Genomic DNA, 13,018 nt, shown 5'->3' with positions numbered 1-13,018 from the left:
GTAACAATAAATTGTTTCATGAATGCAGACCTGCATAGCTTCGGAACTACCATTTTGAACAATTAAAAATTAACAACATTAATTGGATTCATAGTCTGGTGTAGTCAAACCCAATGAAAAAAAGCCTTTATTTTTCAAAACTGTGACAATACATCAGTCCCATTTGCTTCCTGTCATGTTTAAAATACTCATCCTTCTTAGTGAAGTATGTAAAGGCCTCCACCAGGCTGGGCCACCTATATTTGCTGGTTGTATAAAAATGTAACATGAAGAAGTGTCAGGCCACCCAACTGTTTAGTCCCAGCCCATCCTCATTTATCACGTTACTGTAGTTGGGCCGGAGATGAGGGCGTCGGTAACTGATGAGAAAATAATTATTTCACTTTCATCATACTCATCGTTTTCTCTTTCTTCCTCTTTCTCTCCCTCCCTCTCTTGTGTCTGCAGAGAAGAGCATAGATATTCTCCTTTCAGCTACTAAGAGCTATGGCCTTGGAGAAGAACTTGACAGGTATGTCTGTGCCAGTGTTCCTGTCATGTTTTTTTTCTGTCATCCACCTTGTAGATCAGAAGTCAGATTATATTGTATAATACACATACAGTGGGGTACTCGTGTTTCCAGTCCTTTTACATCTTTGGGAATAAATTTAATATACTATAATTTACAAAGATGACTTGAACCTTCACTAAACCTTCCCTGAAGCTCAGCACAGTTATCAAAAAAAGTTATTTCATTGCTCCACTGGCCAACATGTTTGTTATTCAACAATGACTATTGCACATCATTTATTGAACTAATGAAGTATTGTCCATAGATGGAACTCATGCGTTGCAGAGAAAGATACTGTGTCCTGAGCCTGCTTCATTAGCAAGCTAGGACAATCATGATTTTGCATCTAACAAAATCCTTCCCTTTAGCTTGTTCAATCGACAGAAAAGCTATGCAACGAGTTGTCTTTAGTTACAAAATACAAAAGTGATTGTGTTATAAGTAGACCTGTATGTTGAAAATTCAGTAGCAAGTTAATTATGGAGTCAGAACAAAATTCCAAAGTTTTTCAAAAATGATATACCAATCAAAGTAACAACACAAGCCACCTGGATACCATTCATATTACCGTCATATAAAATAGAATGATCCAGCTGTGATCGTATCTTGCGTTGGTTTGCCTCAGTAACAAGTGAGTGTGTTAACAAGGTTACAAGTGAAGGAGGACAATTGATGACCAGAAAATATCAGGGATGTAACTGAATAACAATCCATCCATTGGACACAAACAGATAATGTTGTAAAATATGCAAAATTCATTTTTTTGCTTCACACAAACATTAAATGGCTGGATAAATGAAGCACCACATATTTCTGTCTTACAGCATTAGCTGTAAGACGTGTGTCATTGTAGGAAACGGAGGAATTCTCACCAATAAGTCTCTGGGGCAGAGGATTGATCAGTTCGATGTAGTTGTCAGGTATGTTGTCACTTTTGCAGTTTAAAATTAAATGTTTTGATTACTATTGCGTGATTGATTTTGTATCTGTATGTTGCAGGTTAAATGAGGCCCCAGTTAAAGGGTTTGAAAAAGATATTGGCTCCAAGACCACGATGAGGATCACCTATCCAGAGGGGGCGATCCAGAAGACAGAGCGCTACGAGGCTCAATCTCTGTTTGTCCTCTCAGCCTTTAAAGCTCTGGACCTCAAATGGCTTCGACACATGGTCTTTAACCAGAGGCTGGTAAGGAAACTGTTAGCTGCTACTACACTAGCAAATGCATTATAATAACATCATCAACAATAATAATAATAATAATAAACGTAAAGGAAGTAGTGTATATTTGATCTAAGTAAAACTAAAAACAAATAATGTCTTTTATTGTGTTCAGCTGCTTTTTGTAATTGGTTAAATCACGCTTTGGCTCTTACTACAAAAAATGACAGCATAGAGTGTTTGTCTGTCTGGTGCTTCGTTTACCTCTAACAGTCTTTTCCATGGTAAGACAATGTTTTGCACACAAACTACAGCTCTTATAGCAATGATCACAGGAGAATCTGCTGGTAGGACGTTGATGTCCTCTTTATCAATGAGTGGTCATCGTTAACAAAATCAAATGCAATAAATCTAATGACGCCAGAAGTCCAGGAGCTATTTATAATTGCACGAATGAAAGTACCAAGAGTAGGCAAAGTCTCCTTTAGTAGTCTGGTGAGAACCACGTCCGAGGGGCAACTAGATGGTGTCATGTGCTAAACCATATCATTGAGTTCAGGTAGAGGCAATGCTGAGAAAGAGTTTTAGGATGGCATGTAGACTGTTTTAGAGTGCTCAGGGGCAGGCAGGCAGGTAGGCAGGCTTTGGGGTTGTCTGCTGTTAGTCATGGATCTACTTTTTTCTGTGTTGATTTTTTTATTTTCAGGTGATGCATGCTCCCACAATTTGGTCAAGAGCACTTTCGATTTTTGGGCATTCTGATGGATCAAGGTGGAAAATAGTTGCCTGTGCCTCTTTCACTGTAGTATTCTATTTCGTCCTTCATGTGCTCATAATAAACATTAAGTTTGCTGGCTTTCCATTTGCGCTCCACTGAATGTACCTCTATCTTTAGAGAGTGGCTGGTGTCATTAAATGTTGGAGGCAGATTTGACACTGATCTGATTCTGGTTTTGATAGGGAAAACCTAATCCATTCTGCAAGGCAGAGGTTATTAAAGGAGTTCACCAGATGTTCAATGACAGGTATGTGGGGAAGCACATAAGAAAGGGATGAGAATGCAATCGAAAGTTTGCCATCTGCTGCTAAGTTAATAAAGCGAGAGTAAATAGACCTAAAAACGTAACACTAAAGTGATCAGATACGCAGTTGTTAATAATATACTAAATATTAAAATACTGTCGATCTTCAGGCCATATGATTTAACAAGATCGAGAGTATGCGTCCATTTTCATGGGTTGGCCCAGTGGGGTGAAAAAATAAATTAAAAGATTCTAAGAGGTAAAGAAGTATCACTGGCACAACATATATGAATATTAAAATCACCAATAATACTGATCTTGTCATACATAGGCAGAAGTGGAGTTGATCTGAGAATTTTGGTTTGGGAGGCCGGTGACTTAAAGGAATGAAATAGGAAAATGCATGTAAACACAAAATGTTAGGCTTTCAAATTAGATTAGATACCCTGTAGGAGACACCCTTATAGACCCAATCAGGAAGCAAATGTGGGCATCTACATTATTGCTTCCCAAAGTCTCAGTTTTCAAAACAGGGCCAGTGGCGTTGTGATAAGCCCGTCTTTAGGCGCTACTGTAGAAGTATAAACGTAGCAAAATCCTAAAACAGTTTAGTGTGGACAAAGGCTATGATTTATAACATATTTTTTAAACCAACATTTAAAATTCAATGTAAAAATATACGACTGATAGAATCCCTTCTTTAAAATTGGATACAAAACATATTGTTTATACAGTTCATTTAGAGAGGACTGAACTCCTGAAAAAGCTTCCTTCTGTAATCACTTATAGACACACACAGTGGAGTGCAGAGAACACAGTAGACACACTTAAACTAGCACACACACAAACACAGGTTTGCGCAGATGTCTTTATTAGGATTTTGCATTGACTTCCATTTATTATGGACAGCCTAACCAGAATTTTATCCCTGACCTTAAGGGGGTAGTTCACAGAAAAATTAAAATGCACCCATTATCCACTCACCACTTTGCGGATGGAGGGCTTGATTGATTTTATTTTATTTGGACATGGACATGACAATGTCATTGGACGAACCAGATGCATTGTTTACAGTGTATTAGCATAAATGCTGATTTACAACACCTGTCCACATGAGGTGTTTGAGTCCACAAAACACTTTTGGAGTCTCAGGGTTAAACAGTGTTGCAGGCAAATCCAATACAATTGAATCACTGGTGATAGCATTTTCAATCATAATAAAACAACAGCAAAAAAGACAACATCCTCTCCATAATGTTCGTGTGGTATTATCCAAGTGTCAGGAAACCCCGACTTTTAAATTCTACTCGAATCGGCTTCACACTTTTTAAAGTCCAATGAGAAAAATTGTGATTTGTGAATATTTGCTATACAAGTAAAATTCGATTGATTGACTTCACTGACTTTCATTGACTTTGGGGAGCAGTCATGTCATTCAACTTCATATACAGTTAAAAAAATGTTACAGGTAAATAATTACTAAACATTTTAATGATATTCACTGTATTGTTATTAAGTTTATTGGCAAATTTATTGTTTCCATATCATATGTGAATGGAAGTATAAAGAGTTCAAAGAATATTGGTCAAAGTTAGCCTGGATGCCAGACGAATTTAGCCCCTACCACAACATTTGAGGTCGGTAAGTTCGGTCTGGAGTCGCTCCGTTGGGGAGAAATTATGCCCGACCGGGCCAATCAGATTGTCAGGACGGGCTTTATACGATGATGGACAGATGATCAACGGTAACGTAATCAACCACGTCATCAAAGTGCCCTTGGGTTGAATTCATTTTCAACAAACATGCCTGCCGCTGGAGAGCTCAGATGTGTAGATGCTGCCATTGAGTCTTTTTTAGAAGACATCGACAGCGCATTCATTTTGAAAGAGGAACAGAGAACGTGGAGGCGACGCCAAAGCACCGCGCTAATCCCTATCTCGCCGGCGCTTGGCTGTTCACACCGGACACTGAAGCGACGCTGAACCGCCGGGCGGCGCTAATAATATCACCCGTTGATCCAGTAGATTAAAAGCATATACTTACTTGTTGCTCCAACATTAAGCAACAGCGTCCCAACATTTGTCTTTGTTGGTGTTGTCTTTATACAACATGTTCCGAGGATCATACAACTCACTGTACTTCTCCACTTCAATTATTAATTTAATGTCATCCATGTTGAAGAACTTCGCTGTTTGCTCCGTTAAATGTCGGGTGTCGGGGGTAAATTACGTATTCTCCACTCAAGCCTATGTGGAGAATACGTAGCCCCCTCTCTCTCTCTTTTTATCTGTATCACTGCTTGTGTGGCTGTAGTGGATGGGCAGAGGGGGACATTTAATAATGTCATTGGTCAAATTAAAACTCCAGGACAACAGAAGGGGACTTCAAAGTATGGGATGCATATTTGATCATTTATATCATATAAAATATGTCATCAATATAGTTTAAGATCGTTTTTCAGTGTGTTTCCTGGTGCGATACACTCGCGTCAAGCGCAAAAAATAGACCCGACACCGAAGCGATCGCTGCACGGCGCGAGGCAGACTTGGCGCAGGGCGGAGCTTCAGCCTCCGGTGTGACCCGCACAAAGTTTTAACATGGGAGTGGATGGGAGCCAGCTGTTATTTAAGGCTTGGCGCTGCGCTGAAGCGTCGCTTAGGCATCGCTTCAGCGTCCGGTGTGAACCCGGCGTTAGTAAATAACTCACAATGCGTTGCTTAACATACGTCACATACTACGTTGCTCTGATTGGTTGTAGGTCTATCCAATTGAGCGAAGAGGAATTTAATTTCCTGGTCAGTTGAAACACGCCCCATAATCACAGCCCAATGGAGCGGTCTCAGACTCACATTCTGACTAGAATTGTGAGTCTGACAACGTCAGGCTAGGTCAAAGTATCAAACATCGAGTTTACTCTACACATTATACCCACTCTAACCGAAGAAAATACCTAGGTCAACTGTCTTGATTGCAGCATCAAGATCCAGGAGAGAAGGAAGAGATACTTAATTTGAATATTTCTTCATAAGCAGATCACTCACAAATTTGATAAGTAATGTTTCTTTGCTATGTGGTCCAAAACCTGACTAATACATGTCAGAAGGGTACTTGATTTTCGAGCATTTAATAATTTTGAGTGCCCAAGGTGCTAAGCAGTGGAAAATATTTTTTACAAATGTGCTAGAGATATAATCCAAGCATTAGATTGTGGACCTGTGATGCCTGTACTCTTTGTAAAATACAATGTTAATGGAGAAATAATTTCATTTAGAAGGCTCATAAGTTTCAGGTGGTAGGAGATGAAACTTTATAGTCATTAAAGGGATTTGAGAGTGGCTTGACATTTGATCACATCTGCTGTGTGCAGATGTGTTTTCCATAACATTTTGTACCCCAGTACTGCAGAGGAGAGGTTTTAGGTTTCCAGCTCCAGTAGAGGAGCAAAATATTCTCAGTCAGATAGGATTACCAACTGATCCCTTAGTGAACAGTTTACAGACTTACAGGCCAACAGTGCTATGAGGTGATAGCTCAGAGCATTGCTGTTCGGTTTCTCTTTGCCGCTTACTCCGGCCTACCTAAGCAAACCCAAAGGCAGGGATCGAAGTAACTGTTTATAAAAGCCATCAGGACTGGGTGGGCTGCTAGTAATTAGTGTAATGGCTCTAGGTATACTGATACAGGAGCTTCTATGGGTGGCTTTGTTTGCCCCTCTTGTTTCTCATCAGTGTCTTATTGGTGCTGAATTCTCCTTCGAGACCTCTTCTCAGGTATTGATTTTACTTGCTACCTAAGATACATCATATTTTCCAATTATTGTCAATATTAATCGGTAACTATCAACATTTCTCATATTCACAGTGGCTTAGATCGTATTCTGTGTTCTCCGCTGTAGGGACAGGGAGACTTTCCAAATCCAAACTATATACTTTCATTTTAAAACTGAAATTATTTCCGTGCAGATGATCATTTTATCTCTTTATCAGAATCATTTCTACCCATAATAACACACCTGAAAACACATCACATGACCATTCATGTTAACTAATCTGTATAAAAACAATCACAATAAAATATTAGTATTAGTGTAAACAGGATGCATATTGCTTACTCAACAGCTGGTTGCCAAGTTGTAGAAGATTTGACTAAAAAATAAATTAGTTTCACAGCTAAAAACCAGGACAAAAAACCAGAAGAGTTCTCCGTTGACACTTTGTGCCTAAAGTTCAGGTTTTTATAGCAGACCCAGAAGCAGACACAATGACCGAGTTTGCATGAGTTTCTTAGATGAATAGAGGCAGATGGAGCAGGGGGCAGGTACATTGGGTACGGATGGTATTCAGACCCCTTTACATTTTTCACTCTTTGTTTCATTGCAGCCATTTGCTAAAATCAAAAAAGTTTATTTTATTTCTCATTAATGTACACTCAGCACCCCATCATGACAGAAACAAATTGAAATGTAGAAAGTTTTGCAAATTTATTAACAAAGAAAAACTGAAATATCACATGGTCGTAAGTATTCCGACCCTTTGCTCAGTATTGAGAAGAAGCACCCTTTTGAGCTAGTACACCCATGAGTCTTATTGGGAATGATGCAACAAGTTTTTCACGCCTGGATTTGGGGATCCTCTGCCATTCTTCCTTGCAGATCATCTCCTGTTCCGTCAGGTTGGATGGTGAATGTTGGTGGACAGCCATTTTTAGGCCTCTCAAGAGATGCTCAATTAGGTTTAGGTCAGGGCTCTGGCTGGGCCAGTCAAGAATGGTCACAGAGTTGTTCCGAAGCCACTCCTTTGTTATTTTAGCTATGTGCTTAGGGTCATTGTCTTGTTGGAAGGTGAACCTTCAGCCCAGTCTGAGGTCCAGAGCACCCTGGAAGAGGTTTTCTTCCAGGATATCTCTCTACTTGGTCGCATTCATCTTTCCTTCAATTGCAACCAGTCATCCTGTCCCTGCAGCTGAAAAACACCCCCATGTTTCACTGTTGGGATTGTATTGGCAGCTGATGAGCAGTGCCTGGTTTTCTCCACACATACCGCTTAGAATTAACGCCAAAAAGTTCAATCTTGGTCTCATCAGACCAGATAATCTTATTTCTCATAGTCTGGGAGTTCTTCATGTGTTTTTTGGCAAACTCTATGCGGGCTTTCATATGTCTTGCACTTAGGAGAGGCTTCTGTCGGGCCACTCTGCCATAAAGCCCCGACTGGTGGAGGGCTGCAGTGATAGTTGACTTTGTGGAACTTTCTCCCATCTCCCTACTGCCTCTCTGGAGCTCAGCCACAGTGATCTTTGGGTTCTTCTTTACCTCTCTCACCAAGGCTATTCTCCCACGATTGCTCAGTTTGGCTGGACGGCCAGGTCTAGAAAGAGTTCTGGTCGTCCCAAACTTCTTCCATTTAAGGATTATGGAGGCCACTGTGCTCTTAGGAACCCTGAGTGCTGCAGAAATTCTTTTGTAACCTTGGCCAGATCTGTGCCTTGCCACAATTCTGTCTCTGAGCTCCTTGGGCAGTTCCTTCGACCTCATGATTCTCATTTGCTCTGACATGAACTGTGAGCTGTAAGGTCTTATATAGACAGGTGTATGCCTTTCCTAATCAAGTCCAATCAGTTTAATTAAACACAGCTGGACTCCAATGAAGGAGTAGAACCATCTCAAGGAGGATCAGAAGAAATGGACAGCAGGTGAGTTAAATATGAGTGTCACAGCAAAGGGTCTGAATACCTATGACCATGTGATATTTCAGTTTTTCTTTTTTAATAAATTTGCCAAAATGTCTACATTTCAAGATTGGGTGCTGAGTGTATATTAATGAGAAATAAAATTAACTTTTTTGATTTGAGCAAATGGCTGCAATGAAACAAAGAGTGAAAAATTGAAAGGGGTCTGAATACTTTCCGTACCCACTGTAGGTGCAGGTGTAGAGTGAATAACTAGTGGCTGAATTTTGGATGGCGTTGAGATCCTGGGATCAGGGAGACAAAGAATTAGTTGGTTCAGATGTAACAAATTAGATAAGCTAGAGAAACATAGAGACAGGCCGAAAGCATAGCTACCAGGCATTGGCACTAGTCATGGAGGATCATCTGGAGCAGGGGTCTCAAACTCGCGGCCCGCGGGCCAATTGCGGCCCTCGGGACGATATTTTTTGGCCCCCACCTTCATATGAAAGTTTAATGTTAGTGTGGCCCGCGAATTTTATATTGTAGCAACCCCGCTGTTAGCTTCTGTGTGGGACAATGTTATGATGTTCTTGTTTTCTACTGTGTGCCTGTCCAGTGAATGCAATATGCATGTGAGTGACATGGGGGGTGGGGTCGTGTGTGTGTGTGTGAGAGTGAGTGCGAGAGAGAGCCGGAAGAGAAAAGAGTGGCTTTGGATGTGCAGAGAGCAGGAGGGTGAAATTCATAGTTTTCTGCCCTCTTTCGCGCAGGTCATGATGTATCCAGTGCTTCATTTGTAAATCACAAGGTGTCGGAACGCTAAGTACATATGACAGCGCAGGTACGACGAGCACAGGTCCCGGAACGCACATAAAACGAAGCTTAAGACAGCACACACATGCCACTTACAATGCAGTGGGACGTATTTAGGCTATACTGCAGTGACGGTATCAGTCCTTGTGTCAGTGATTAATAAAGTGGCATCTTCAGCAAAGGCAACTTCTGTGTCCAGTGGAGAAAACGAACGGCACACACACACACACACACACACACACACACACACACACACACACACACTTTGAAGGCAAATTCAAGGGACACCACGGCTCCTTTACGCACATGCTGCGCTGTGAGGTTTTGGGAGCGTCTTTATGCAGACGGATTATTCTCAACCGCAGCAGTTTATAACACGTCATTGAGCTAATATCTACATTTTACAGTCTGGGCTGTTTTGCATTATTATTTACACCTGATATGTGTGGATGAATTTTAATGATTTAAATTCCCTCATCCTCTGGTGGTGACATTTACGCACCGAGCCACAGACTGTACATGACGATGTGCATAATTATTTTGGTTCATCTTAGAAGACTGCATTTGTTATTATTTTATGAAATTGTGATGCTGTTGTTAAGAAAGCTTTTTGTATAACTTATTAGATTATCTTGTTATTGCGTGGCCACAAATTAGTAATTTATCCACCGATGTCAACAGGGGCTCCATAATTTTCTAGTGATTACATTATATTGTTATATTTTATTTTAATTATTTCTTTAAAAACTTTTTTTAATATTCATATTAATATTATTAATATTGTTTTTGTTTTTCGATACGAGAGGTAGCGGATCTGGCAGCAAGAAGTAGGCAAGAGAAAGAATGTTCAGAAGAACCGTTCATGCTCTTCAATATTCTATTCATGTTCAGAAGAACCCATTGAAGTTAAATAACTGTTAATAATGACATTTGAGAAGTTTGGATTTTTTTAGCAAAGTTCTTTTTAGGAATACGTGATGCGGCCCAGACTCACCCAGATACTGCCTCCAGTGGCCCCCAGGTAATTTGAGTTTGAGACCTCTGATCTGGAGTATACAGAGTCCCAGGGAAACAAGGAGTCAAGGCTGAGCCGTGACATTGCTGTTTCTGTTATTCTGCTATTAATTCATTAGGTATTTGTTTCGCTTATTTCATATTATGAATTATATTCAATGTGAACAGTGGTAAAATAAATTTGCTTATCACTCTTCTTTCATATGATTGCATTTTGTGTTTTTATTGTGTGGTTTGTTCACTGTAAGAGTCACATTAAGCACATAATTTAATAAACTCACTCTGCCTCTCAGCGCAGCACTGATGGCTTCTGGAAGTCGGTGGCCAGACACGTGCCAAGGGAGCCCAGCGACATGCGCATCCTGAACCCCTACTTCATCCAAGAGGCCTCCTTCAAGCTTATTGGATTACCTTACAACAATGGACAGATGGGTAGAGGGGTAAGAGCCGGTTTCCTTATCAGTTTGCGGTAGAGGAGTAGTTGGAATGGTGACCTATTAAGTTAATGGTCGGGGCTAGAGCTATAGGAGCTGACTCTCTAGTCTGTCTGTTTGCGTTATGAAGGAATCTGTGAACACATAGCAGATGCTGCAGGGAGCTGAGCACCTACACAGAGCCTGAAAACAAACAGCATCACTATTAGCTTGTTATAAATATAACCATGCCTCAGAGTTCACATCTGTAAGATATCTATACAATAACATTCAAATGTATATAAGCCTCCTCTGCTGTACGTTCACTATACGCGTCCTGGGATACAGGAAATGGCTGGGTTACCTGTTTCAACCAAACTCTTTAATTTACACTATATCTGTTTTTCAGAATATTCCAACCCTGGGGTCAGTTGCCATAACAATGGCACTTCATAACTGCGATGAAGTAGCCGTGGCTGGATTTGGCTACAACATGAAGACTCCCCATGCCCCTTTGCACTACTATGAGAAGATTAGGATGTCAGCCATCAAAGAGGTAAATTAAGACCTGATTAGTTAGAAATAGTTCTTATCATTCTAGGTGGGATTGAGTAAAGTACCCCCTGGAGTACCTTCAAGTACCCCCTGGGGGTACTTGAAGGTACTCCAGGGGGTACTTGGGATTTTTTTTCTTTATATTTAAAATTAGCATCCATTCAAAAATCCTTGAAAAATTGTTACTTAACAAATATTCAATATAAGTGTAAGTTTATGAACTAAATTTTATATTCAGTAGGCTTTTCAATTTAATTATCCTAAAAAAACAGAATCTCCCCCATCCCGATGGTTTGACCCAACCTGGCACACGCCACCTGTCATCACCTGCCTTGAAAACTTCAACAATGGAGTCGAGTTGAAGTGCAGCAGCAATACTGCTGAAACACGGAGGGACAAGCGCCAAAGAAGGCGAAACCAGAGCAGAGAGCCTTCCCTAAACAACACCGTGAGAGCTTGTGCCTCTTCGAAGGGGCGCTAAAACGTAAAAGTTTTCCGTTGTGAAGTTAATGATTCATGACAAGAAGTCCGCGTCTCTACCGGTACCCTTTCAAAATAAAAGCATGTAATACAAAAGCCGAAATGAAATTGTATGACCTTAAAGCGAACAAATATTTCACAATAAAATAACAAAGACACTTAACCAATATTAACATTAACATAGATTGGGTTATTTACACTTTTTGTTTTTTTTCTGTGGGGAGAGATTAGCCAACAGTGGCATTAAGCCACCACATCTTCAGCGGTATCTCCAGACAAAACATGAAAGTCATGTTGCTAAGCCACCTGAGTTTTTTAAGAGGAAACTTTCTGAATTCAGGTCATCTCAAGACACGATGCGAAAAGCCTCCCCAAAGCAAACGGAAACGAGCTACCTGTCAGTATTCTTTTCGATCCTTAAAGGAGATATTTTAAGATGATCAATATAAAAAAAATATGTTTTGAGCTAATCTTTTATTTAAAACTAAGTTAATGATTAATTTTTTGGGAAGAAGTGTTTAGCTATTATTAAGTTCATGAGTTCAGTTTGAGAACATATCTTTATTTAATCCCAAAAGAGGTCACTTTAAGTTGATAATTATTTTGATGTGCACAAATCTTTATTTATATTGAGATAATAATAAAAGTCTAGTTATTTTTATATCTTTTTATTTCCAAATAGTTTAAGAGAGACCACTACAAATAAGAAATGTTATGGAAATTGATGGAGTTTTAAATTTGAATGTGTCTTGTTACAAGGACTAATAAATCACATTACATCTTTCTTTCAACCAAAAATGCTTTGCGCTGGTCAGGGGGTACTCTGAATTTTTTCTTCAAAGGGGGTACGTCACTGAAAAAAGGTTGAGAACCACTGGAGTAAAGAACTGCTGTAGAAAGGATGTGGGCGAGGTTAGCAGAACGATGTGTTTGTTGATTACAAACTGTCATGTAACCTGGCCTATAATCAACAGAGCTAAGCTCACAGTGTATTTAGAAGTTACCTTAGTCATGATTCATGATTCATGAACAAAGGTAAGATACATATATTACTATCATCACAGTAGCAGTTTTTAACTTAGCACTTTATATGCAGAGAAATGTAAACTACTCTACATGCTAGCAGCCACCAGTCTGTATTTCGCAGTGATCATTACACCAGTGGACTCTGATCTTGATTAGTGTAGCTCACTGGTACACTGTGAGTGTATAAACCCACTATTGTACATTTCTACTCGTATCTCTCTATATCTACTCCCTCTACTATCTGCTTTCACTCCACACCCCCATATTGTTTAGCATTACCAATATATTTGCAAACAATTTGTGACTATTGCAAAAA

At 39.9% G+C, this 13,018-nt stretch overlaps 1 protein-coding gene and 1 long non-coding RNA gene across 6 annotated transcripts in view; one reads left to right on the top strand and one right to left on the bottom strand.

The window, feature by feature from the left end:
• LOC133960548 (uncharacterized) overlaps positions 1-13,018 on the bottom strand; it is a 383,773-nt gene that overhangs the window by 191,399 nt on the left and 179,356 nt on the right. The gene's annotated exons all lie outside the window — the stretch shown is intronic.
• The window catches only part of st3gal3a (ST3 beta-galactoside alpha-2,3-sialyltransferase 3a), a 90,838-nt gene that overhangs the window by 64,869 nt on the left and 12,951 nt on the right, over positions 1-13,018 (top strand). For 4 of the 5 annotated variants that reach the window (XR_009921960.1, XR_009921959.1, XR_009921961.1 and 1 more), the window contains 5 exons: positions 448-511; positions 1,375-1,470; positions 1,550-1,736; positions 10,522-10,668; positions 11,051-11,197. Coding sequence is in view for 2 of the 5 variants with exons in the window: in XM_062395995.1 (XP_062251979.1) it covers positions 448-511; positions 1,375-1,470; positions 1,550-1,736; positions 10,522-10,668; positions 11,051-11,197 (641 nt within the window). In the remaining 3 variants the exon portion in view is untranslated. Of the gene's footprint in view, positions 1-447; positions 512-1,374; positions 1,471-1,549; positions 1,737-10,521; positions 10,669-11,050; positions 11,198-11,468; positions 11,815-13,018 lie in introns of those variants that run through there. The other variant, XM_062395996.1, reaches the window with a different exon arrangement.

The sequence above is a fragment of the Platichthys flesus genome, chromosome 9 (assembly GCF_949316205.1).
Source record: "Platichthys flesus chromosome 9, fPlaFle2.1, whole genome shotgun sequence".
Lineage (NCBI taxonomy): Eukaryota > Metazoa > Chordata > Actinopteri > Pleuronectiformes > Pleuronectidae > Platichthys > Platichthys flesus.
This window is presented reverse-complemented; position numbering and strand designations above follow the sequence as displayed.